A 25,734-nucleotide genomic window follows, 5' to 3' on the forward strand; every position below is an offset into this window, starting at 1 on the left:
GGGTTTCACCCCCCGCAGTCCTGCCCGCAGCCAGCGAGGCGGTGCGGGCTGAGGGGTCTCCGGCGGCCCCGCCGCCCCAGGCAGCCGGGGCGCCCGCCTGGTCAATCATTGCCGGCCCTTATCTCCTGCGCTCAGTGCCCACTGGAAGACACTGGTTAATCAACAGATGATGCCCAGTAACTTCCCGATAAGCCGCGCTCCGAAGGGGTGCAGCTTCCTGCAGCTTGCTGAGAAACGGCCGCAGCCGCTGCGAGACGGACTTTGCACCCCCGAGAGTGGAAATTCACCCCCACAACCCCCCGTGACCGCGGCCGCAGCCCCGTGGAGTGGCCCTGGGGCCGGGCCGCGCTTTGTACGGCAGGCACAGCCACACAAAGCCTCTCGGCCTCGCCAGCCAGGAGGAGAGGAAGGATCAAAGCAGGGAGAGCAGTGAGGGCAGCCCCCATCCCCGCTGACCTGCCCGGGCCCTCTTCCCCGTAGGTGCGCAGGTCGGCAGAGGGGACCCCCTTCCCTCTGCTGCCCCGCGAGGGTGCCCGCACCCCGGCCCCCGCAGTTCAGACACCGCTGCCCCACAGGGCCAGCCCCAGGGGTGCACCCGCGCGGCGGGGGGGCCGCGGCTCCTTCCCTCCCCTGCCCGGCGGCGCGTAGCCTCTGCCATCACCACGCTCGTTTTTGTGTGCAGGACCCTGCGAAACAAACCAAAACACACGGAGAAGAATCTAAACAGCTTAAGCGCCGTTAAATGTCTTTTACGTGTTTGCCGTGCGTTAATAAAGGCGGAGGGCTGAGTCGGGGCAGAGTAGGGCACCGCAAGGCTGGCCTGACGCCCACTGCCCGGCCTGGGAGCTGGTGGGGGGCCCGGCTGCCCTCGGCGTTCCGTCGGGCCGGGCTTCGGGGGCTGGCAGCGCCGAAATGCGGGCTGTGAGCGGGCGGGCGGGTGTGGGGAGGAAAAGGCAGATTTGCTGTAGGAGGCGAGAGTGTTGCTGTTTAGCCAAATTCTACTCAAAGCTGATTAAGGGCACCGAGATGAATTCTGTTCCCCTCAAGGCTCTCATGCGATTTAATACAAAAAAATATCAATTTAAAGTGGAAAGTAAATGACACGACTGCAGAGCGGCTCTCCGAGCGTGCTCCGGGTGGAGGCTAGGTTTCTTGGGTTTCTGCTCCATCTGCCTTCAAGCCCCCAGTCCTCCCCCTCTCGCCGTTCCCTTCGCCCTGTCCAGACCTGGTGCTGAAAATCTATTTGCACCTAAAAATGTCCTTGTCTTGGGGGGCAGAGAGAGAAGACAAATAATCGCAGGACATGGGCTGAGAGAGAGGAGGTAGGGGGGGAAAAGTTGGTTTCCAAGAATCTCGCAAGTTAGAAGCGCACGCAGTTGTGGGCATTTACCTGCGTGTGAAATAGAAGGACAAGTGCACTGAGATGCGGTCCCTGGGAACCCGGCGTCTCTCGATTCGTGGCTAAGACTTAATTCCTCCAAGGAAAATACTCTTTGCCAGTATTTTAAGGGAATGGGGTGGGGGAGAGTGAGAGAAGAAGGTCGGAGCATGTGTGCGTGTGCGGATCGGCTGTGCGCGCGTGTCCCGCTACCATCACACTTCGGGTAGGGAGAGAGGAGGAAAAAAAAAAACAACAAACCACCACCACTCTCCCCAACCCACACAGATATTTGTGTTGTTGTAAAACTGTTCGAAAGAAATGCAGGGGAAACGCGCTCACCGCCGAGGAGCTGCGGCGGCACCGGGAGGGAAGAGCAGCCCGAGACCCCTCGGGAGCTGCCGCTCCCGGGCACGGACGGCGGAGAGCACGACCCAGCGCCGGGCCCGGACGGCGGAGATCAGCCGCCGCAATGAGTAACGGCGAGGCGGCGGCACCGGCGGGCAGCGCTCCGCAGACCCGCGCCTCCCTCCGCCGCCGGGCGCGGAGCAGCGCGGCCTCCGGCAGCCGCCCCCGCCCCGAGCGTGGCCGGGCCGGGCCGCCGCCCCCGCCCGAGCCGCCCCCGCTGCGGCCGGCGCCGGGCGCGGGGAAGTTTGGCCGTGCGTGAGGAAGCGGATTGATTCCTTCCCCCCCCCCCCGCGCTTTCCTTCGCTGCCGGCGCTTCGCGTACCCGAGCGAGCAGCGCTGCACAAAGCCCGGAGCGGCTCCCGAGCCCGGCATGTGCTGTAGTTTGTGTGTGTGTGTGCGGGTGCGTGCGGTGTGTGCGAGTGGCGTTTCTTGTTCTCTTGCAGGGTACAATGTTAAAAAGCCACCGCTAGTCGCCCCCAGTGCTCCTACTCTCTGGGTCTTTTTGTCTCTAGTGCAGATTAAACGTCACGTCCGCACTTGAACTTGAATTTTATCCCATTGTACAGAGGCAGCCCCAGCCATAGAGAGACAGAGCGCTCCCAGAGAACCAGGACTCCGCCATCTTCACATTGCAATATATAATAGTAATAGCCAGCACCAGCCCAGCTGCACTGGGGGCTTCCTTCCTTCCAGTCCCAGTGCCAGGCGAGGGGGGAAGAGTGCAAAGTGGTGCAGGAGCACTGGCAATCCAAAAGCACCAGGGCAGAGCAGTGCCACTTGAACTGGGAAAGAGGAGACACAGTTTTGGCTACCCCTTTTCAAAAAAATTCTCTCTATATATCTACCCAGCAAGGGTCAAGCTCTGAATATTTTTTTTTTGGCAATTTTTTTGTCTGGGCAATCCCAATTCTAGTACTTTTTAAATATACATTCCTGCCTTTTTTTTTTCCCTTTTTTTTTAAAAAAAATTTATTTTTTCTTTTATTTTTTTTTTTTTTTTTTTCTTTTTTACCCTCCTGTTGGAAAAGCGCACTTGCCAATTTGCGAAGCACTCTGGAAAGAGGGAAAGAGAAAAGTGTCACTGGCGGTGCTATCCTCCTAAGTTCAAGAAGAGATCTGGAAGTCCAAGTGCCAGAAGCAGTGGAGAAAAGACAGAGTGTGTGAAAGAGAGAAAAAAAAAGAGCGAGAAAGCTTTTCCTGATGATGATGATGATTTTTAATTGAGAGAGGATCCCATCCAGTGCACCACAGCAGCAACAAAAAGGAGGCTTTTTTTCCCTTTTTTTTTTTTTTTTTTTCCAAGAAGAAGAACTCGATAAAGAAGAAGAAGAAAGAGGAAAAAAATAAAAAAAGAAAGAGGAGGAGGATCGCCCCCCCAACACATCACCCCAAACCAGTGCAGCTCTCCAGGCGATGCCAGTGTAAATGCCAGGGCAATGTCCCGTCGCAAGCAGGGAAACCCGCAGCACTTGTCACAAAGAGAGATTATCACACGTAAGTTTGAACTTGGAACCAGACTGAGCCGAAATCGAGAAGCAAAATTAGGGAAGGGGAGGAAGCGGCTGGGGGGGGGGGAGACTCCAAGAGCAACCAAAGCTGGTAAATGACTTCAGAGAGAGGGAGAGGAGAAGGGAATTAAAGAGGGGAGGGGGGTGTGTGGCTAGGGGGGATGGGCTGAGGGTGGAGGGGGGGAGAAGCCCGAAGTTTGCCGTGCGTTTTTGCAGCGGTGCGGAGGTGAGGCGGTCAGGCAGGCGGCGTGGAGCGGGAAAGGCGCTGCCGGCGGGGAGAGCGCGGCGTGGCGTGGAGCGGCGCGGGGCTCCTCCGGGGAGCGGGTGCGTGTGCGGGGGGCGGCGGAGCCGGGCGCGCAGCTGCGGGCCGGGCCATCCAGCCGGGGCTCCGCCGCTCGCCCCCGGCCCCGCTCCTCGTTCCGCGCTCCTCGGGCAGCGCGGAGCGGTGGGAAAAGTTGGCCGAGCGCCTCGCTTCGGCGTGACAGCCGGGCCGGGGCGGGGGGGGCGGCGGATCAAGGTGGGCAGCGAGCAGGGGTGAAGCCGAGCGGCCGGGGGGGGTCTTAACGGGAAGCACATGGAGGCGGTGGGCCGGACGGAGCGGCCGCCGAGCCCCCCGGCGCGGGGAGCGGGGGCAGGTAGATGGGCAGGCTGAACCCTGCCCGCCCCAAATGCATCGCCGGCGGGGGGAGATAACTCTCCTCCAAAGTGGGGGGGAAGGCAGGAGAAGCTTGTTTGAGGCTAGAGCCAGGGCAAGGGGTGCAGAGGGGCCGGGGGCGGGAGGAGGTGTCTGTCGGAGACATGGAGCGCGGGAGAGACAAGGTGGAGGACAGGGCTGGAGGGCACGAAATGAGGACCAGGCAGCGGCACCAGCTAGGGTGCCGGGGCAGGAGCGGATGCTGCACTTTGCTGCACTTTGTCGAAGCTCCCATTGTGAAATGAAAACACACACATACCCGCCCGCCGCGCGCCCCCCCCCCCCCCCCCCCGCAAAAAAAAAAAAAAAAAAAAAAAAAGAGAAGGAAAAGATAAAGCGAGGGGAGGGAAGGAGGCATTCCCCTCCAGCTCCAGCATCCCCCTTCCTCCCCGTTTCCACCCCTAAAGCCCCGGGAGAAGGGCGAGCGCCTGCAGGCACGGTCGGGGGCAGGTCTCCGCGCCGGGCGCCCCGCTCCGCTGCTCCGCCGCTCCCGTCCCCGCGGGGCTTGTGCCGCGTGGGGGGGGGAGAGGAGTGGGGGCTCCCCCCGGCGCGCGGGGCCACCAGCGCTCCCCACTTCTCCTCTACCACCGGGGCACGGCGGGGGGGTCAAGGAGGTCCCCATTTCCCTCCTGTAGCATGGGACCCGTTTGGGGGGGTTGGTAGAAAATTCCCGGCACACCGTGGCGAGGTTCGGGGGAGCGGAGGCCGGGATGGGGCCCAGCACCCCGCCGGGAAGGCCGGCCGGACACCCCTTTCCTGTAAGAGGAGTCCGCAAGTTGCTGTGCTGCGGGGGGCGGCGGCGCACACCGAGCCAGCCCGGGGCTGAGCCGGAGCCGCGGTGGATTCGAATATTTATGTTGAGATTTTAAAGAATTTAAATAAATAAATAAAATATTCCCCCGGCTTCTCTCCCTCCCCTGAAAGCCAAGAATAGGAGCCATCTGCCAGGAGCATTTGGTGCTTGCGAGCTCCTCTTTCTTTGTTACCGGTGATAAATTTCTGTTTGTAAGATTTCCTTGGGAATCGAGATATCTATGTGTTTATCATTTTTCCACCTCCTGTGAGATTTTTTTTCTTCTCGTATCGGAGGGGTTTAGGGGGGGAGGCGGTTTGAGTCCCGAAATTTCAATTTCTTAGTCTCTTTTTTTTTTTTTTTTTGTGTACCTTTATTTTTTAACCCGTTCCTCCCTCTCCCCCCCCCGCCTCCCAGCCCATCAGCTGGTGGAACACAAATGAAGATGCATCTAATATTAAGTTATTTCTGGGGGGGTTGTTTTTAATTCATTGTTATTTTGGAGCCAGATTGGCATCACCATAAAAGGTGGATTCCTTCCCCCCCCAGCTTCCTCCCCTTCGTTAATTGCATTTTTGTTTTTAACCATCCGGTTTGGAAAATGCATTTCCTTTTTATTGGTGGCTTCTTAATTTTTTATTTTATTCTTTTTTAAGAAAAAGCATCAACAACCTAACCCCTCTAAATCGCCCTGTGAAATTTCTCCCACTTTTCTGTTTCAGTTCCGAGGATATGTGTGGTGTTGAAAGGGGGTGTGCGGAAAATCTGGTTTGTTGCGCACGTTTGAATTTGTTTAAAGGGGTGAAACATTTATTTTCTCGCTGATGTTGCTGGTGGTGGGGGGAGGTGGGGTGGAGAAGAGAGACAGGTAGGTTTGTTATTCCAGTTTGATCTCCTTTTCTGATCGCTTTACTTGAAAGTAAATAATGAGGCAGGAGAGCATGAGAAGGTGCCGAGGAGCTGCGTGTACAATGGGTTTAGCGAGGAGGCTGGGGAGGAATGGAGAGCAGAGCGGTACGCAGATTCCCTCCCTCCCCTCCTGTATTTATCTGTCTCTCCATCCTGAGGAAGCTGGCGGAGAAATCAGGCTGCATACTGAACAGTGGCAGAAAAAAATGAAGGTATTCAGGGGAGGAGGAGGTGGGAGCCGGGGAGGGGGGGCGCGCTGCGGCTGGGGCTGGGGGGAGCAGGGAGCGCAGGCATTTCAGCGCACAGGCGCGGAGCCTCAGCTGCAGGCTTGCAGGAGGAGGTTTCGCAATCCCCGCACTCCCCGGGAAGGTGTCATTCTTTGGGGAAATAGCAGCTAGGGAGACTGTCCTCTGCAAGGGAGAGTTTGGAAAGTAGCGGGCGACAGAATGGGAAACCAAAACACTTACAACAAAATAAAGACAACCCCAAGCCAAGCCCCCAAAGCTGGGATGGTTTGATACTATTTTCTGAAATCTTGCATTTATGTCAAGTTCAGCTTGGGCTCACTCTCCCTTTTTGGCATCTGTCAGGAAAGTTGCATGTCAGGATGGATTGGAGGTCTCTGCCAGGCAAGGAAAGAGAGATTGGGAGAGAGATGGGGGGAGAGAGAGAGAAGGGTTTTCTGACACTGTTCAGCTGGAGTTTATTTGGTTTCATGCTCTTGGTGTTCAGAGAAACATTTAGATCCTGTGTAAGACAAACAACACAAAAAGCAGAGGGGCTGAAATGTAGTCGTGCTCCAGAGTTGCAGTGTATCCTTAGCACAGTGGTCTTTAAAACTGCAAAACAGGGTGGCCTGTTTGTCCTTGCCAGGCTCACCCAGGCAGCCCCGTAACAGATGCATTTGCAGGGCAAAAAGAAGGAAAACACTTAGAGAAGAGCAGCTCTGGACCTTTATTCAGCCGTGGTGGACAGAACAAACTTGGTAGTCGAGCTCAGTTAGATGAGTGGACAAAGCCAAAGAGGCAATTATGTAAAGAGGAGGCTGAGCTGTTGAGCTGCTCTATGCAAATAAACGTTATTTTGGTTTGATTCAAATTGCTGATTTTCCAGCTAAACATCTTTTTTTAACTCGAGAAATCTGTTTTCAAACTAGTCCTGCATTTTGTATTTGAAGGAAATGTGAAAGGCGAGAGCATGTAAAAAGCTTGCTGATAGCAGTTTTGCAGAAGGCGGCAAAGCAAGAACATTTCTGTACAGCAGAAGTAAAGACTGGGAGGGAAAGGTTCAGTAAAATCATACAATTCCAGGTAGAAAGCCAGGTTTCCCAAGGAGGCTTTTCAGTACCTGGTCAACAGGTTCCCTAGGAAAAGTAATAATTTCCTTTATTGCTTTGTATTTGTACGTAGTCATTAGCAATAATAATAAAAAAACCCTACAAGTTTTTGCATGTCAAAGTTTTCCAAATTGCTTCAAGGAGCTTCTCTTAAAATGCATTTAGATTTAGTGCAATTAATGCACTTTTTCCTACAGAAAAACAAAAAAAAAAACCCAAAAAACAACAAAACACACCAAGGTAATAAATTCTAATACAAAGAGAATGTAAGCTGTGACTAAAGAATTAGAGAGGAAATTATTATTATTTTGGAGGCAGCTGACTTTTTCATAATACCTGCATAGTTGTGCACAGAAAAGCTTAACATATTTTTAAAAGGCATTACATGTGTTGGCTTTAAATAGGACAGGAAAAAAAAAGGTTGCATGTTGTTGACTTTCACTTGCCGTTCATTTGAATGTATTTGTACCAGACTTGCGAGATTAAAAAAAAAATACTGGCACATTTTAATAGTTTCTGGTATTTTAAAATGTTTTTTAAAAACTGTTGCAGCGTAGCTAGATTGAGGATCTAGGTTGTTCTGTCATTTTTTTTTGATGTGCTCAGTGGCTTAAATAGATATACAGCGGGTGAGAAATCATTTTGCATTTTATGTTATTTGCTGGTCGGCAGATGCAGAGCATATTTTGTCAGGCTTATTTAAATATTGAGAAATAAAAGTCTTCAAGATTTTACAACCTGGCTGCCTTTAATAGGAGTGGTTGGAGCCCTTGTCTTGCGCAAAATGTATGTTTCTCTGGAGAACAAAGGGTTGTCTTGTGGCATATTTGACAATAATTAGGACTTACAGGAGTGTGCGCTTGTAGAAGTAGTACAAATTATTGATACCGGTTACCGACTCCAGTTGACACCTCTTCAGCGGCTCTTCCCGGGGCTGAGCTTCCTGCTGGCAAATCTTTTCGCTTAAAAATTGCCTCTGTGCGAGACTTTTGCTTCCCTTCCGCGTTTCCTACCTGGATCGCTTTGCGCTCCGTGCTGTTTGTTGATGGAAAAACACTTTCCAAAATAAACTTTGCTGGCTTCTTTTTTGCTCGCCTCCCGAGCCTGCCTGGTGGCCCGGCTGCCAGTGGCGGGAGATGACGACTAGGGGGAGCTCCCGGCCCGCGGCACGGCGGGGCCGCTGCCCGGGACGGGATGCGCTGCCCGGGGAAATCACAGCCGCGGCTCAGGCAGTTTACGGTGTTGCAAAATGTTTTCGGTGTAAAGTTGTGGTATTGATTTTCATGCGAAGATCTATACAGCACTAGCTGAGAGGGGCTGTGAGCGAGACAAATCTATTTTTAGCTAAATTGTGGCTGAGTAATGGGCTCGGGCAGGCAGGAATTTTTAATTCAAATTATTTTTTAACGATGCCTTTTATCGTCAACGTACGATGTTTAAATTCTCAATTTGTTGTTGTCAGATAGCAATCAGGCTAATTATACCTGTACATGAGTGAGTCTCTGTGCGTGGGGGGAAAAAAACCCACAGAGACCCATTTGTTTGTTCCAGTGGACATAAAAACACAGAGCGGGGAAACTGGAGTTCTAGGGGAAGGTGTGTAGAGCAATAAAGCAGACATACATGTACGTAATTTGGTGTTGATTACATGTCAGAAAGCCACATGTATCCCTGCCGAGAGGATTTAACATTAGATAGTTTACCTTACTTTCATCATCAGACCCTTATAGCAAAAAAAATCTGCAGTTCCTGCAAACAAAAATAAGCTTTTTTTTTTTTTTTTTTCTAGAGAAATAAGCACAAAATCACATCTGTCATGCAGAAGTTGCTGCTGAGCAGCTCACAGGCTGCTCTGCTGGTCTTGTGCTGTTCTCTGCTGCAGTCGGCTTGTGCTTCATGGATGGACTTTAGCGGGACGCTTTCTTGCCCAAACATATAATTTTGTGGCGTACACATGGGAAGCTTTGATCGGTGAATGTTTATTTCACCCAACCCTAGAAATTCATCAGGTTATGGTATTGCTAACATAGCACAAGCATCTTCTTATTTTTATGGCACAATATGTGGATGGAGGTTATCCTGTGACAGGAAAGTGCACTTTATTCTAACCTGAAAGAGAAGTAAATTAGGTCAGACAAAAGATCAGGGCTGTCATCAGCTGTACAAAACCCCTTCACTCTTGGGTAGTGAGGGCCAGCAATTTATCTGATGATTTCTCTACTTCATTTATGTTTGAATTGAGCTAGTTGGAAGCATATAGACAGCAGCCAGCTCGTTTGACAGACTGATAAGCTGAAGAGCACAGTGCCCAGGCCGCTGCTGATGCTGGCATTCCCCAGTCGAGGGAGAAACCTTCCCTTCTCCCCTCCTGAAAAATCAAACTTTTCTGACGATGGCTTTCCTTCCATTCCACGACTGTTAACTTTCACCAAGAGAAACAGCAATCTCCCTCTCCTCCTCCCCGTTGCCTCTGCCCACCCAGCACACGCACAACCACACTCCCCTTCGTCCTGCTCCCTCCTCTGCCTCCCACCCGTCCCACTCCCCCAGGTTGAAACCTGGTAGAAAAGTCTCCCCACAGAGACCTGCTACCCGAAAATGGCTCTCTGCTTCACTGATGGAGCTTTTCCTTCTTTTCGATCGCAGTTTTGTTTCTCCAGGGTTGTGTTGCAGTGGTCGGTTGAATTTGGTCTCCCCTCGGTAGCCTCTAGAGAAAGCAGGCGGAAAAATAAATGAGGGCTGGGGGTTACCGCCTGCTTTAAAGTTAGTGGTACCATAAAAGTGCTTGGTGAAGCATCAGCATTGGCTGTAGATGGATTTATATATATGTATCTTTTTAACGAGGGAGGGAAACGACAGCAATAACTGCGTGCATTGATAAATGCATGATTCATTCAGCTGCTCTTACTACGGCACCTTCCTCCTTCATGTTTATTTACTTTCTTAAAATGTATCTGGGCAGGCTGCACATCGTTCCTCGGCACCCACGGTTACAGCCTCAGAAGCAGCTGTGTGTTCAGCTCCCGAACATCGGTTAAATTTGCTCGCTGTCCCCCTCCCTCCCAAAATGCTGTTTCTTGCTCAGTACTGTAGACCCTTGTTGGAGCTTTAAGTAGTAGCCTCTTTCTCTTTCTTTTTTCGTTTCTTTTTCTTTTTTTTTTTTTTTTTCAAAGGATATATAAAAATGCCTAAAGCAGGCTATTCAAAAACAAATTAAAGCAGAGGGACACACTTCATGCGTTGCAGGCACACGCCAGTAGAAGCAGGTTAGAGAATATCATGATTTTACTGGCAAAAGTGACACCAGATCGGGGATTTGATTAATGGTGCAGCATTCACGGGGACATAGTTCTGTATTTTTGACATATGCAAGTCTTTTGTGTAGTTGCCTCAGTGCAAGGAATTCCTTTTTTTTAAAATTTTTTTTATTCCTGGAGCAGCTGATAATTTGTGTGTGTGCTGGATATGCCCAAGGTACTTTCCAAAGACTAAGCACTAGGCAGCACAGTATAAAAAAGGAATCCAAAGTTAAGGGAGAGGAAAAAAACACGCTGGTTTACTTAACTTTTTTATGACCCCTTTTACTAAGCCACTGGAAGAAGCCATAAATTCGCTGAATGTTATAATGAATATGTTTCAATGAAAGTAAAAAAAAAGGCTTAAGAAAATTGCATATGAGCAACAGTGTGCCGTACACAATTGAGAAACACAGTTGCTTTTGAGCCTGATATTTAAGAAGAGAACAGAGCTGTTGTGTGTTTAATACATGTTCGAAACTAATTACTCAATTTTGACCATGCCTTTAAAATCCTTGGGTAAGAATCTGTGCTTCCAATATCCATTTCTATGCCAGTTAAAAGCTTGCACCCAAATACTGCTCCTTCTCCTTTTGTGGCACCGAGCGCTCCTTTCTCTCCTTGGTTGTCATTTAGTTTTAAATAAAACAAATGTATTCACTGGGGAACAAAGCATGCTTTTATATCACATCATCACATCCCATTTTATCTGTGGAGATTTACAGCTGCTGCAGTCTATAGAAGAGCCTATGCATTTTACACTTTCTAAAGCAATAAATATTTTTTATGAACGTATAGTTTACTTAAGAGGAGAGACATCACTGCCTTCTTTACCACTGTATATAGTTTCTGATAAAATAACATGTGACAAGTGTTGGGGGTTTGTGTAGATCCTCGGATATTCTTGGCTTTTGTCCTGTTTGGGTCCAGTGTGGTTATTGTGTTGTTTTCCTTCTTCGTTTCCCTAAACCCTGATGCCTTGCCTGGCTCTTTGTGGGGGTGCTTGGGCTTGCTCTGTCTCAGGTGTGTACGGAGGGTTAAACTGCTTTCCCAGGGATTTGGGATACTTCTGCAAAAGGTGTCTGATGTACCGGTGTTGCAGGAGAACCCTCTCACTCACAGCTGTGCACGGGCTCACGCAGGTGCTAGAGTGAAACCGGTTATTTCCCGCCCCACACCACAGGGTCCTGCTCCACTTGGTGCTGGTAACCAACAAGGGAAGCTCCAGGGGCTCCATCCTGCTGCTGCAGGCCAGTGTCAGTGCCCAGCCTGCCCCAGCCACCATTGCCACCACCGGACAGGGACACAGTGGCTGGTGTGTGGCAGCAGGGACCGGACAGCAGCGGCTCGACAGCTGCACCGGGGCCACACACGGCACAGCAGACGGAGGTTTGCCGCTGCTCCTGCCGCCTTTGTGCACTTGGCACATGCCTGGGAGCCGCTCGCAAAGAGCGGCAGAGCTATGGGCCCTGGTGTTTCTAGGGCTTCCCCATCAAGTTGTCTCTTTTGGCCAACTCGGGCTCAGACTTTAATTAAAAAAAAAACAAAAACAACACAACAAAAACCAACACTCTGAACAATTGTTTTTCAGTCCTCAGAAAAAAATTTAAAATTGGTGGCAGATAAGCAGTGCCTAGCACCACTGAGCACGATGCTGATGCAACATATAGGCATAAGCTCAACACTGCACCTTGAAGCTGCAGGGAGCTGCAGGAAGGCTCTAGAAACAGGTTATTGATAAACTTAGATGGTGAGGAGCCCCGTCGCCTGCTTCGAGCAGCCGTTAGTCTTTGTGCAGCGAGGATCCTGACACCGATCTCGGCGATAACCCAGCTAGAGAGCGTGTGATCTGAGCTATTTCCGTTAAGCATGTTGATGTTACAGTAAATGTGACATGTGGGTGTTGATTGAAGGGACATCATTTTCAGGCCTGCTTTGGGCCAACACCCTGAAGAGCAAGTCACTTCTTTGTGCTTGCTCCCAACTAGGCTGAGCTCTTTCTGGATGTGCCTTCAAGACAGCAGTGCCTGTGTGTGGAGAACGGCATGCTCCGCACACTGCGGCAGGCTTGCGGGTGGTTCCCATGCCTGCGCACCAGAAGCTGTGTCACCATGGCAGACCTCAAGCAGCCCCAGCTTGTCCCGAAGGCAGGTGACCCCTGAGGTAGCTCAAGCTTTGCCCCCCGCTGGGCAGAAGGTTGGGCAGTGGCTGTGGCGGAGTGCCCGGGCAGGCAGGGCACTCACCCACCATCTGCAGCAAAGGCACTGGCAGTGCTTGCCTTAACCCTCCGTTATCGATTTGTGCAGAAGCCGACCGCGGAAGGGAGGTTTGACATGCAATGCTTTGGCCCGGCACCAAACTGTTCCCCCTTCCCCCTTCCTCTGCCTCCTCTTGATACCGTGGGACAGGAAAAATACAGAAGAGAATAGGCTGGCAACTTTTAGAGCTGTTCTTACCTTGGTTCTGCAGTGCAATAAATTACTGCTGCCTGGACCCAGCCTCACCCAAACCCCGTAAACAAGCATCCACGGTTTTGTCCTTTGAGGCCTTGGAAATGATTTTTAGTAACTCAGTCTTTTTCACTATTAATGGGTACAATTTTGAGACATCTGACAGGCAGAAAGTAGTAAGCATGTGCATTTGCTTTAATATTGGGCACGAGAGTATTGTTTGTATGGGGCACATATGCTCTAATGATGTCACCACACAGAAGTAGGAGCGCTGGTGGTTTTGCGACAGTGCCTTTATGAAATTAAAGAGTTTGTCCACTGTATTTTGGCATGTTAGGCAGCCAGCGAGCTTGGAGATGCTGCTTAGACTCCAGACAGCAAGTGTAATGCTTTTCAAAGCAAAGCAAATGATTTAGATTGTCCGATTGCATTAATTTCCTGTAGCCATCGGATAACAGCAGTGTCAATCACGTCCCCACAGATCACCCGTCCGTGGCTCGCCGTGCTCCCTCGGCAGGCAATGCCAAGGCAATCCTCTTTGGAGGAGTCTTTGGGTGCAGGGAAAATGCTGGGCACACCTTAGTGCACCTGGAAGAACCAGGGCACGATTCCTGGCTGGGAATAACTCCTTTGCATTTTTTTTTTTCCCCTTTTCCCCCGTAAGGGAGTTTTTTTTTGTTTGTTTGTTTGTTTTTCTGTGTGGATTGATTTCTCCTTCTTAAAAAAAATAATTAAAAATAAATACTTGTGAGGAAACACCCTCCTTCCCCCAAACCCAGCTACCAACAAACAGCAATAAAACCACAGAGTTAAATTCAAATAATGTGAAGCGACTTATTGGAAACCCACAGACACCAGTGGAGTCAGAACTTTAGATTGAGACCGGCCTAAATTGCCGCATTGGTATTAAAGGACTCCTTAAACAGCCTAAGATCTTGGCTGTTGTATTAACTAGGCATGACCCGATGTGTTATGGGCTGGACTTGTAGGCTTTTTTCTCTTTTCCTTTGTGGGTTTTAAATCTCTCCTGTAATGTTACTTGAATATAGGTTTTTAATGGCTTAATTGAGTTGTCAATAGGAAGCCTTTTTTCCTTTTCTTTTTTTTTTTTTTTTTTCCTTATTCTGAGTGAAAAAAAATGCAAATTGACATGGATAAAATGCATTTGAAGATCTATTCAGTATTTTGTTTTTCATTCTGTCTGTTTTCTTTGTTACAAATAAGGGGATGTCATATAGCTTCTGTATTGTTGGGTATATGGCTGGTCTCATGCTTGATGATTTGCATTAAGCTCAAATCAGAAATAGAGCTGAGTAAAAAAATCTTTTGACAGTTTGAAACCCAATTACTACTGATCATGAGGGCTCGGCATACCAAGAAAACGAAAAGCTGATTTTTGGTAATGCGATGACTGCCAAAACATGAAGGAATACCAGATGCAATTTTAAAAAAGTGCCATTGCAGAGTCCTTGGAAAGAGAGAGTGAGCGAGCGTAAGTGAATAGGCATATCTGGATTTAACTAATATTCAAATGAAGTTTAGGACAGAAAAGAAAGAATTCGCAACAGTTTAGCTGTTTAAACCTCCTTCGTGTTTTGCAGGCACCTGGTCAATACCCTTATCAAATGCAGCAGTTTTGCTACATTTTCTGAAGAGCACAATTTAAATCATAGGCAAAAAAAAAAATAAAAATCCTCACATCAAAAAGATAATAAAGTTGAGATCTGTGCTTCTCTTTTTATTTGTTATATGTACAAAAATGCCAAAATTCAGCCTTTGTAATTTGAGAGACGGACTTTAATCTAAAGGCTTTACAGGAATGCTAGGTGGAACTAGTTGCAAGCATTTTCCCCCTTTGTCACCTTTCTTTCCTTACGACCCTTGGTTCAGTTCCTATTTTCATGTTGTCTTTTCCAGCTCTTTGTCCCATGTCATGTGTGTGCATCTGCGTGACTGTGCCTCTGTGTGTGCATGCTTTTTTTTAATATTTTGACGCTCTACTCCCCCTTAATAGGAATTCTTCCTAGAAATAGCGTGCACATTTCTAAAGGACCCTTTTTACAGTCCTTTTCTTTTGGCTCTAAAACAATGTATTTGTAATTGGTAATTAAAGGTGCAAGCTCTCTTCAATATAAACAATATTGCTCAATGTTGGACCATTAAAGGGAACTGCAGCACTAAATAATTAACTTTTACACCATGACATGGTGTTTGCAGGCATCCGCTGCCTTCCCAGCAGTCCCTGTTCAGTGCAGGGTTATGGTTACATTTTCGCTAAGGCAAGGAGGCATCTTTTCACGATATAAATTGGTGAACTAATTACATAGCACTGTCTTCAAACTCCTTTTAAAATTAGATTAAGGGGAAAAGGTAATTAATGTTTTCCAGAATGAGCATTGCGCTGTGTATTTGGTAAGCCTGGTGTGGTTTAGGAAAATGAAGCCTTTCTGTGCCCATCGTCTGCTCTGGCAGGACAGCCCGTGCTGGGGCACTTCGCTGGGGTCTCAGTCCTGCTGCTGCCGCTGGTGCTGCGGCTGCTCTCTGCTTCGCCGTCTGTGAGCTCCGGTGCACCCTGTCATACATCTGGTAGAGACACCGATCAATTATTTATTCTGGAAGGCAAAAAGAGGGGGTGATTCTTTTTCTAAACTGCCTTTTTCAAGGCTCAACGATTTTTGTATCCAGGTAATACATTTCACCTTCTACCCCTTGTCCCTTTAATACTTTTTTTTTTTTTTTTCCCCCCAATTTTCTGAAAAGTAGGACGAAACTCCTTTTGTTTTTGATCAGGAGGAGAATCCAGATCTGAATTGTAACATCTGTTTATCTCAGTCCCACTTCTCTGAGATATTTGTGTGACTTGCTTTCCCCAGGAAATCCATAAGCAAACCACTCAGGCTAATAGAGAACATTTTTCCTCCTTTTCCTTTAATCCTGATTCGATTAGAGGTCTCACTTGCTGATTTACATACTGTTGGTTCCTCTGTTTTGTTCAGCCCAAATCCTATAGTCCTTGCAGAGGCAAAACAGCCTTAGGCAAAAGTCAGTGGAAATTTTCCCCGAGTAAAGCCCAAGGTTTGTGTGATTTGGCAGTTACATGGCAGAACAAGAGAAAACAAACCAAAAAAGCACGTTTTGCCCTAGAAATGGATTGTGATCTGTAATTATTTTATAATGTAAGAATTATCTCTAAAATGCTCATTAAAAATGCGCTGTTTTATTAATTATGAAATGAGAAGTTACTTATTTCTTAGAAACTGATGCAGCTCACTCAGAAATGCTTTCACAGTCTTTGGGGGTAATGGTATGAAATCCATCAGGTCCGTGTACAAGATTAAAACAAAAAACTTTTATTAATCTATATAGCAACTGCAGATGTATCTGACATCAGTATGAGTCGAAGATTTCAGGCTCAGCTAATATTCCAGTACATTAAATAAGTGCCTAATTCTCTTTCTCACTGCGCACACTTTTGAAACCCCTTAACTTCTCATGAGACCATATCCTGCTTACCTTAGTCTTGCAGTTGTGTTAACGGGTGGTTGTTTAACCTTGCCAGTATCTTTGTAATGGAGCAAAGTGGTACTCATTTCATATGCCACAGGTAGCCCAATCCTGCTTGTTTGGAGCACACAAGCACTTCCCTCCTTGCTTTCTCCCCCTCTGAAATAGGAGGAGAGGTTCAGGTGCATAACATTTGCTGGATGGGGCCTTAGCCAGATGGCTGGGAGATATGGTGGGAATGAGAAGGTGGGATAAAAAGAGAGGAACTATTTCAGAAAGTGACTTGGGGCTTGAACATTTGTGAAATGGCTCTTTGCTGATATTCTTGCAGTGCTGGCAGCAGTGGGAAAGAGCTGTCAGAAAAGCTATGCCAGGTCAGCCTTTCCATTTTTTTTTTCAGGCAGGGTTTGGTTGCAAAATATATTGAAATCATTCTGGGAGAGCAGAAAAACTGAGAAATAAAAGAAAGATCTAATCAGGCTTGGCTTCTTTGGGAGGGCGGGGGGAGGCTGGGCCTCTCATGATGCATCCTTCAGAGTGTGTGAACATTCAAAGCAATCTCTTTCTCTTCTCCCCTCATCCCTTTCCTCCCTCTTTCTCCTTGTCCATGTAAAGCAGAGGCTGACCATGTGGAACCGGCACTCGCCGACGAGGATGAGAGCCTGGCAATAGCAGAGCCGGGTGGCATCAGCATCGCCGCAGGTGGGACAGACCCCGACTTGTTAACCTGTGGACAGTGTCAGATGAACTTCCCGCTGGGAGACATCTTGGTTTTTATAGAGCACAAGAGAAAACAGTGCAATGGCACTGTTGGTGCCTGCTATGAAAAGAGCATGGATAAGAGCAGCCCTCCCCCCTCCTCACGCGCCGAGCTCAGGAAAGTGTCAGAGCCAGTGGAAATCGGGATCCAAGTCACACCCGATGAAGAAGACCGTCTTCTCACGCCTACAAAAGGAATTTGCCCCAAGCAGGAGAACATTGCAGGTACAGCATGTTTTACACTCAATCAACTGCCTAGGTAATCTTTTAACGAGAGCCCTCTAGAAAGTGCCATGAAACAGAAGCTTCAGTAACAGATCTTTATAGGAACCAGCGGTCTGGAGGATCTTCACAGCTCCGCAGGGCTCAGCAGGGCTGTCCATCCCACACTTCATTCAGCGTAGCTGTCTGCCAGGGCCAGCTCCTGGAGGGAGGGAACTCTTAATCTCCCCAGAGAGCTCAGGGGCAACCTGTACACATAGGAAAAAGCAGAAGATGGTGGTGAGAAACCATTTCAGGAGCATCTTTAAAGAGGTAGCAGTGGTGGAGGGATAAGTGATTTTGGTGAGATGCTCAATTCAGTCCAGTTCAGACACTTTGTAATATGCAGACCCACTGGGAAGGACCAAATCCTGACTCCACTGAAGACAGTGGAATAATCCTCTTCCCACTGTCCGCACTGCCTGCAATGGGAAGAAGATTTTGTTGCTAGAGCAGGGGTTTATTAAATCCTTGCTTGTCCCCTTGATGGGGATAGACATCAGCTTCTGGTCTGCATTGCTGACTGTGCTGCCTGTCCTGGGTCTCTGCAGCTGTCTGGAGTTGGGTGGGCGACACCTGCATTCACATGCACACCCCAAATGGGGCTTTTGAATGAAGAGACTAGAGCACAGGCTGGCCCAGATGAGTGAATTACAGGCATGTCTTTTTCTAAAACACTGTGCAGTTAACGTTTGCTCTGCGGACCCCTCCAGCTCAGAGGCGGGTAGTTGGGTGATGGAACCCACCTGGTCAAGCTGCTGTGCAGCGGGTCCTGCAGAGCACCCAGCGTGGGGCTGCTTCCGACATGCTGGGCGTTTCTTCTCTCTGCAGCCGTGTGTTCCTCTGCAGCAGTGAAAGGAAGGCTCTGCTCCCTGCTAGTGTGTAGGAGTTTCAGGTTACACAGCAGGATCTTTCCTCAAACGGGCCTTTTTTGTTCGAATCAGCGGTATTCCATACAGGAAGCCAGTGGCAAATTGTCATTGTTGCCACTATTCCAGTTTCTCTAGGAATTGTCCTATGGGATTAGATCTGACTGTCCAGGATTCTGCCTGTAGTAGAGATGTTCCCATTAGGGTGTCCCCAAAAGACTTGTGGGAGGCTCCTATTTTTACAACTGAAGATTCAGAGTGTCCCGCTTTTTGTACTGGAGGTCTCTGAGTCAGTCCCCAGCATACCTGCTGGGCTTGGCCATCATATAAATGAAGATGGGGGCTTTGAACTGCTTCAGTCTTCACATCTCCAGATGATCTATAGGCACATGCCACCCATTGAGTACCTTGTTGATTTCTAGGAATCTTTTATGGGTGCAGTCACCATCTTAGCAAGGTAGTTTTGGGGGCATTAGCAGTGGCAGCCTGCTCTGTAGTGTTGTAAGCAACCCTGCTGTAAGACCTGACCTTGTCCTTTCACCATCCTTTTTCAACTTTCCCCATCCTTTTGCAGTTGTGAATAGCTACCTCATGTTGTAGCAGATTTGAGGGCTATATTTCCTTCCCTTTTGGTGGGAGCAGCAGAGACGCATTCAGGACCTTCTTTTCCAGTCTGCTGAAGGCTTCCTGAATGGTGCTGAGCTCTCTCAATAGCTGATGGTGCTCAGCCCCTTGCAGAGAGTACCCAGTGCTTAGTAAGATTGGTCCAGGAGACCCACGCTGTTGTTGCTGTCCAGATCTCACATTTTACTAATCTATGCCCAAGTTCAGTCCACAGCAAGATACCTCAATGGCTTTACCCAGTGCAGAGGTTGCTGTCCCATCCCAGCTTCTGGGGGTCAGCATCAATATAACTAACGCTTTTGCCATGGAGAAAATCTGCTGGGGGAGGGGGTGATGGGGGTGTTCACACATGGAGAAAGCATGAAAAAAAAATTTAAAAGCCAATCTGCAGCACCTAATCTCTTTCAGACGAAACTGAATATCAAATGAAAATATGTAGGAAAGATTTTGAATTGAGAAAAATAAAAGGATTTATCATTTGACTGGCATTTTCTCAGCAGTGCACGGAGATAGGGACATCCACTAAATAGTGCAGTAAGAATGCTTTCTCAATTAGGAGCCCAGCTCCGAGATAAAAAGGTGCAGTGTCCTTCCATATTTTTTTAATAGCAGCGGATAGTTTTCAATAGTAGGATAAAAGCCTCACATTACAGCCATGGAGGGTAGCCATGAAAAACCCACAGAAGTCATTCACTGGAAAGGCTTTAGTGGGATATACCAAACCCCTTATTTATATTTCAATAGAAAGGCTTTCTGCATTAGCCAAGAAAATCAGAATCTGCATTTAACATTAAAGGTATTTCCCAGTGAGCGGCTGTAGAGCATTGTTGTTAGATTTGTTAAAAAAAGAGACTAAATACGATTTCATAAAAGGGAAACTTAATCTCTAAGGCAGCTTTCTCCCACCCCGCCACCCCCTCTCTTTATTTTTTTATTTTTTTGGTAATAATGCAACAGCCTACAGTATTTTTACTTTATATGTGACGAAAGATATTCTTAGCCTTTCTGTACTGCGACAGGAAGAATGAATTTCTTTATTCCACCAAGAAATATGTAAAATAATCCCTTAGAAGTATGGGGAGATATGTTTGTTCAAAGCATTTAAAATGTTATTTTAATCAAAGGCACAAAACACTTCTACATGCTGTGTCAGCTAAAGGAGACCATTACATTTTAACAGCAAATCATGCTCTTTTTCCCCCTCCTAGCCAGCCCCCCTACTTTGAAACTAACTTTTTTTTTTTTTATTAAATAAAAAGGGGAAAAAGATTAAAGAATAAAAAAAAACTTCAGTGGCTCAAATGTACAAAGTAATTTAATATGGTGGAAGCATTAATTATTTTAGCTTAATTGAATTCTGAGGACTGCAGTAGTTGCATTTTTGTAGACAAGCTCTGTTTATTATTTCTTTGTGTAGATTAACAGTAAAGGAAACATAGATAACTTTCAGTTATTTATTGTAAAATAAATGTGTCAATTCATGTGTAAAGCAAGCTGTTCAAAGATAATTGAGTCTTTATATTTGAAGAGGGAAACCAGAAATCACCCACTTGCCACTCCGGCTCCCTGAAATATGCTGCCACTGCTGCTGCCCTCAAATAGGTTTCAGCTCCTCTCCTTGATCTTCTGTTATTTTTGTAGACCTTCTTATTTGGTCGAAATGATTTGTGTGGCCTTCTGCGGTGTGACTAAGCAGCCAAACTGTACAGCTTACCATGGCTGAGTGTACGGAGGGTATGTCAAGCACTGAGCTTGGCTCTGCCATTGTACCTCTCTTCCCTCTGGGCGTGAGGATGCTGGGATGCAGCACCATGCCGAGTGTTCGCCCTGATGCAGGATGCTTCGGAATGTAGACGTCTTTCCTCCTTGCTTGCTTTTTTTGCTTTCTTTCTTTCTTTCTTGGTAACTCTGTTTGCTGTGGTCACTGAATGTCTCTTGGCCACACAACAGGCCTTGTGCTGTTTCAAGGGAGGCAGGTAGAACTCAGGAGTCTGCAGGAATTTGCATGCTTGCAACACAAATCCCAACTGACATTTCTAGGTATCAGTAGAGACAAAGGCAACTTTATCTTTGCAATCAGCTTTTAAAGACCTCCTGATAATGAAGTCTGTCATCTTTTCCTGACTGGCAACTTGCAAATTCAAGCTTTTCAATGTGCTTTCATTTAGTTACGGCTGTTCCTGAGGTGTATGGTAGTACGTTACTGGCACTGGAAGGATGTGACTTGCTTAGGAGCAGTCTGTCCTGTAAAGTTTCTGGTTTTTTTTGTTTTGTTTTAAATTGGCTGACCTTTTTGAAAATCAGTTCTACCTCTTGTACAGAGGGTGTGATAGTATCAAACAGATGTACCAGATTGTTGCACAGCAAAACACAGGCAGGCCAATGGGTTGGCTAGGAGTTATCAGTTACTGCTGCTTTCATTTCACCGCTGGCAGGTATTTTGGAAACAATTAGACCACTGTTGTATTTTATACTTCTTTTTATCTTTCATATTTATCAGATCTTGGGCATAACCAGGTGACCTGTCCTGGCTGAAGAAGGTCCCGGGGAGGTAGCTCATGTTGTCCTTTTATTGATGTTATCTCCTTTCCTCCTCATGGCCCTGCTGCGCTCATGGGCCATCAGGCTGTTTCTTACCAGGGCTCTTTGAAATGATCCAAATTAAAGAAAAAGTAATGTACAGCTTGTTTTTAATGCTGGACGGTTTCAGAGAACCCCAGCAGAGAGGAGATAGCCTCCATGGGCCAGGCACCGCTTGGACCAGACCTTCTCCAGCTTCGCTTGCTGGTCCACATGTTCGAGACAGCATACCCTTGCAGACAGATAACCATACCAGAAGCAGAGGTTCATTAAGACAGGATAGTTAATTTCTGCAAAGATGGTGGTAGGAATGGGGAGGGGGTTGGCTGGAATTCCTCGCGCATCCCATCCCGGCCACCAGTGCTGGCCTCCGTACACTGTGTACTTGAACTCGATGTGCATCGAGAAAAAAGGCTCCCTGTCAGAGGCAGGATTTAACTGCAACCCCTGCTCCATGAATGTTCATTTCAGGCTTTTGAATGGTAAAACTGCCAGTGAGAGAAACTAAATAACTCGCATGTGCTGGAAGCCAGAGATAAACACCGCCGCAGGTTCCCATGAAATAGGCTATTTGATATATTTAGAATTGTTATTTTTTTCCAAATTAAGATTAGTTAAATCCATGTGTGTTGTGTGAGTGATTGTTAACTCAATGGCATGGATTATCCTTTTTTCAAATCATGACAGCTAATTATTATTGCTGTCTACCCTGAGACATTCACTTACAATGTACCATTATGGACCTGCGCACCCATATTAACTGTAGGATTCAGACAGCCATCGTGATGCCTTCACACGTGAGGGGAGGAAAACGTGAGCTGAAACAACCCGAGGCTGGTGGCAACAATGTCGGTGTCAGGCAGGTTGGGAAGAGATGTCCTGAGCAGCATCGAGCCAGCACAGGGCTCGGAGGCCAGAAGCTGCCACAGCACAAGGTCCTGCTGCCAGCACCTCTTTAGGGCCGTGGGTGTTGCAGGAATGACTTGTCAAAGCCAGGCCAGGGAAAACACTCCTTGAGGAAGAAGAGGCTTCCAGAAGTGTGTGGTAACAGTGCCTGAGAAACTTGGGTTGTAGCTGCAATCTTTTTCATGAGGCTTTTCCAGGCATGTTTCTTCCCTCGCATCTGCCATGCTTTCCCTGAACACAGATTAGTTACCTGGCCTCCTCCTTCTCCTCCTCTGCAGCTTTACCAGGTATTTAGCATTGTGTTTTGCTAGTTGGTGTGGCTGAGCAGCTTGGTGGGGAGACACACACGGAAGGTGTCAGCTGCAGCTCTGTGAGAGCAGGGCTAACAAGCAAGTCTCCTGCCCCCGGGGACCTCGGCTGAGGTCCTGGCTTAGGTTCTGGGTAGAAAAACAAGCCGTGTGATCTCACCCAGCGCCCTGTCTGCACCCAGGGAGGGTGGGGGCATGCTGGGGGAGCCTGGCTCTCCTCTGAGGGACAGGACTCTTGCAGCTGCTTTCCCCTGGCTCACTGCAGCTTCAGGCATGACGGCGGGCTGCTGAAATATTGACAGCTTGAAGTTTTAAGGGTGACGGTGAGGCCAGGTGGAGGCATTCCAGAGGATGTTATCCATATTTTTAGGGGTTTTTAGTGGGGCTGGTGCAGAGGGTGCTCAGTGGTGGCTTGGCAGCCCACCATTCTCGGCATGGCCCCCAGTTGGCACTGAGAGAGGGCAGGGCTGCGGCTGTTGGTACTGCCAAGGCAGCGGTAAGCACCCTGCTGATCCCAGCAAGAGTTAAAGGGGAGAAACCTGCAATTATGAAACCCTTTCTTCCCCTTGCTTGAACTTCACCGCACCCATGTGGCGTGGCTCCAGCAGCCTCTGCTCAGCCCGGCCCAGGGGCCACCAGCCACGTTCTCCCCTCACCCATCTCAGTTTGCCCCCAGCCGTGTCCTTCCCAGGGTGTGGCCCCACCAGGCACTGAGGTTTTCCCAGCATCCGTCAGAGTCAAGTGTGAAATTAATCACACCAGGCTTTAAAAGCAGACCAAAAAACCGCTGAGGAATATCATGCCCTCAATTCTCCCTGCTGGTTTCAGCCTCTTGTTTTGTTCCTCTCGCCATCCTGTTTTTCAAAGTTATTTTCTGTGCCCTGTGTGTGATGAGCTGGACTCCCTTGAGGCCAGGACAGCAGGTGACGATGCCAGAGGAGCAGCAAGTGGTCGAGCCCGGTTTCACCTGGGGTAACTCCCCTGAAACTGGTGGTGCCATGCCACACGGATGGGGTGGCACAAGCTGGGACCTGCCCCCTAATGTGCGAGGTACCAAACTGTGAAACAGGAGCTTGCTGCTGTTATTTTCTCTCTCTAATCACTCTTAGTTACAGTCATCTTTGGTTTTACATGTGACAATGCTAGATAAAACTCTTTCGACAGAAGTGCCATTTTGCAGGCTGATGAGAGGGGATTTAAGAAGGTCATTCAATAAACGTGGCCAGAGCCTTCTCGCTCCGGGGTGGATATGTACCGGGAGTCACTCTGTTAAGAGCGAAACTTGCTTGTTTGCACCAGCTTGGCATTACCGTTTCCCTCTTTTAATTTAGTGGAAGGACTCTGGACTTCCTCAGAGGTAGAGCCTAGACAAAATGTCACCCAATAAAGCGTTTTTTTTTCCTTTATTTGGGTCCTCTTGTGAAATTAGTTGGGTCATGTGTGGGAGACCAGAAACTGCGTATATCTCCGCTTAGTATTAGCACGGAAAGACTGGTAGATTTTTTAGACAACAGTAATGGTAAATGATGAAAAGGCACTGGTCAGCTAGTCATTACTCATTTTGCTTGACAACTTTGTGAGCAACTGTTAGGAGTAAAGTAAAAGTAGTGCCCAACCATCCTATATACTGCTTTGGCATCTGCTTTGGTGTGACTAATAGCAATAGGCTTGTGCTCAGTGGAGTATTGACTGCAAGAGAGGAATTTGTGTGCATTCGCAGGGGAATTTTGCACTGGGATGTAACCGAAGGAAAGCCAGTTCCATAGAAGTACTATAAAACAGGAAAGCTCCTATATAGATAGAAGAAGTTGCTGTTCCTCTCCTGTGGTGAATAAATACATAAAGGCACAGAAATTGTTCCTTTGCTTCAGCAGGACAGAAGTGCTGCTATAGCATGAGGCTGCCTCCCTTCATGTCTTTTCAATAGATTGTTTTTCTGTCTCAGCCCGTGTTTGAACTGTGCTGCCTATATACACAGTGACCAAATCGGCTGTGACATAAAGGTTGAACCTTTCTAGGGTTTTTTGGAGATTGGAACATTTTTCTATCATAACTGGAGAAAAAACCTTGTGAAGTAATCATACTTTTTGTACAAGAAAGGCTTGGATTTCTATGTCATGTCACATAACTTCAAAGGGCATAGATTTGGGGCTGAGTTTCAGCGCTGGCTTCAGTGGCTGAGTGGGAAGATGGGAGCCCAGAGGGTGAGAAATAGAGGAGGGAGGCCAGGCATAGCAATAAAACTATGTTTCTCAGCAGAGAGCCCTGGAAACCTGGAGAAACTGGGTAGCTCTCAGCCGGGGAGATGTAGGCACTCGCTCCAGCGAGAGCATCCTTTTCAGCATGGTTCCTTCTCCCTGATCCCTCCCACCCTCCAAATGGTAATTGGTGGGCTGTGCAGTATAAATGTTATAAAAAAAAAAAAAAAAAAAAAGAAGAAGAAAAAGTGGGTGGGTGGGGTATCTAGGGATTTGGTGTCTAAGCTCAGGAGTTAAGCCGGAAATCCCAGAGATGTAATGAAAACAAAACGGACTTTTCACTTGCGCTGTGGCATTCTGGCAGTGAGAACGCTTTCGTGAGCCAATGTTTTCATTGTAGGTTTTCTCGAGAGAAGTAGTGGAAACGAATCGTTAACCCCTTAACAGGAATGAATGTGGTTACTGCAGCGGGGAAAGGAGATCTGTCTTGGCTTCTAGTTGCCATGTTGGAGAGCTTGGGGGTGTGTGTATGTTTGTGTGTAGTGGGGAAGGTGGGGTAGATACCGCTTGTAAGGAGTTTAATAATCTTACTGGCAGATGTGAAGTGGTTACTTAGCGGTTGTTTTTTCCTCTTTGTATGTATGCCTTTGCAGAAAGGTTCGAGCACGATCAACACAAACCACTGTTAAGCCCAACGGCTCTTAAACTTGCTCTTTCTTCTGGCATTAAGTAGTGTATTTCTCGAATGAGAAAAAGGGGACACTGCTCACTGGTCCCTCAGCAGGGTTATAAAAGCTGCAGATGGAAAAGACCTACCAAGCAGCAGATCCCAGTTTTCTTGGAAAGCCGAAGTACAGGATATGTGTCTGTCGCAGGCTTGTTACACATATAGCTTTAAATGTCCAGCAGCTTTGGATGGCGTTCAGCCTTACAGGAGTAAGCCCCTTCATTAA

The 25,734-nt window shown here is 47.9% G+C and overlaps 1 protein-coding gene across 4 annotated transcripts in view; it reads left to right on the forward strand.

Moving 5' to 3' along the window:
• Positions 1–3,125: 3,125 nt before the first annotated feature.
• BCL11B (BCL11 transcription factor B) overlaps positions 3,126–25,734 on the forward strand; it is a gene marked incomplete at its 3' end in the record, with an annotated part of 89,823 nt that continues 67,214 nt past the window's right edge. For 2 of the 4 annotated variants that reach the window (XM_082058044.1, XM_082058046.1), the window contains exons 1-2: positions 3,126–3,280; positions 16,892–17,260. In XM_082058044.1, the coding sequence (XP_081914170.1) occupies positions 3,223–3,280; positions 16,892–17,260 (427 nt within the window). In that variant the 5' untranslated portion in view covers positions 3,126–3,222. The remainder of the gene's footprint in view (positions 3,281–16,891; positions 17,261–25,734) is intronic. The other 2 variants (XM_082058043.1, XM_082058045.1) reach the window with 1 other exon arrangement.

The sequence above is a fragment of the Streptopelia decaocto genome (genome assembly GCF_964273445.1).
Source record: "Streptopelia decaocto genome assembly, chromosome: 7".
NCBI classification, from domain to species: Eukaryota; Metazoa; Chordata; class Aves; order Columbiformes; family Columbidae; genus Streptopelia; species Streptopelia decaocto.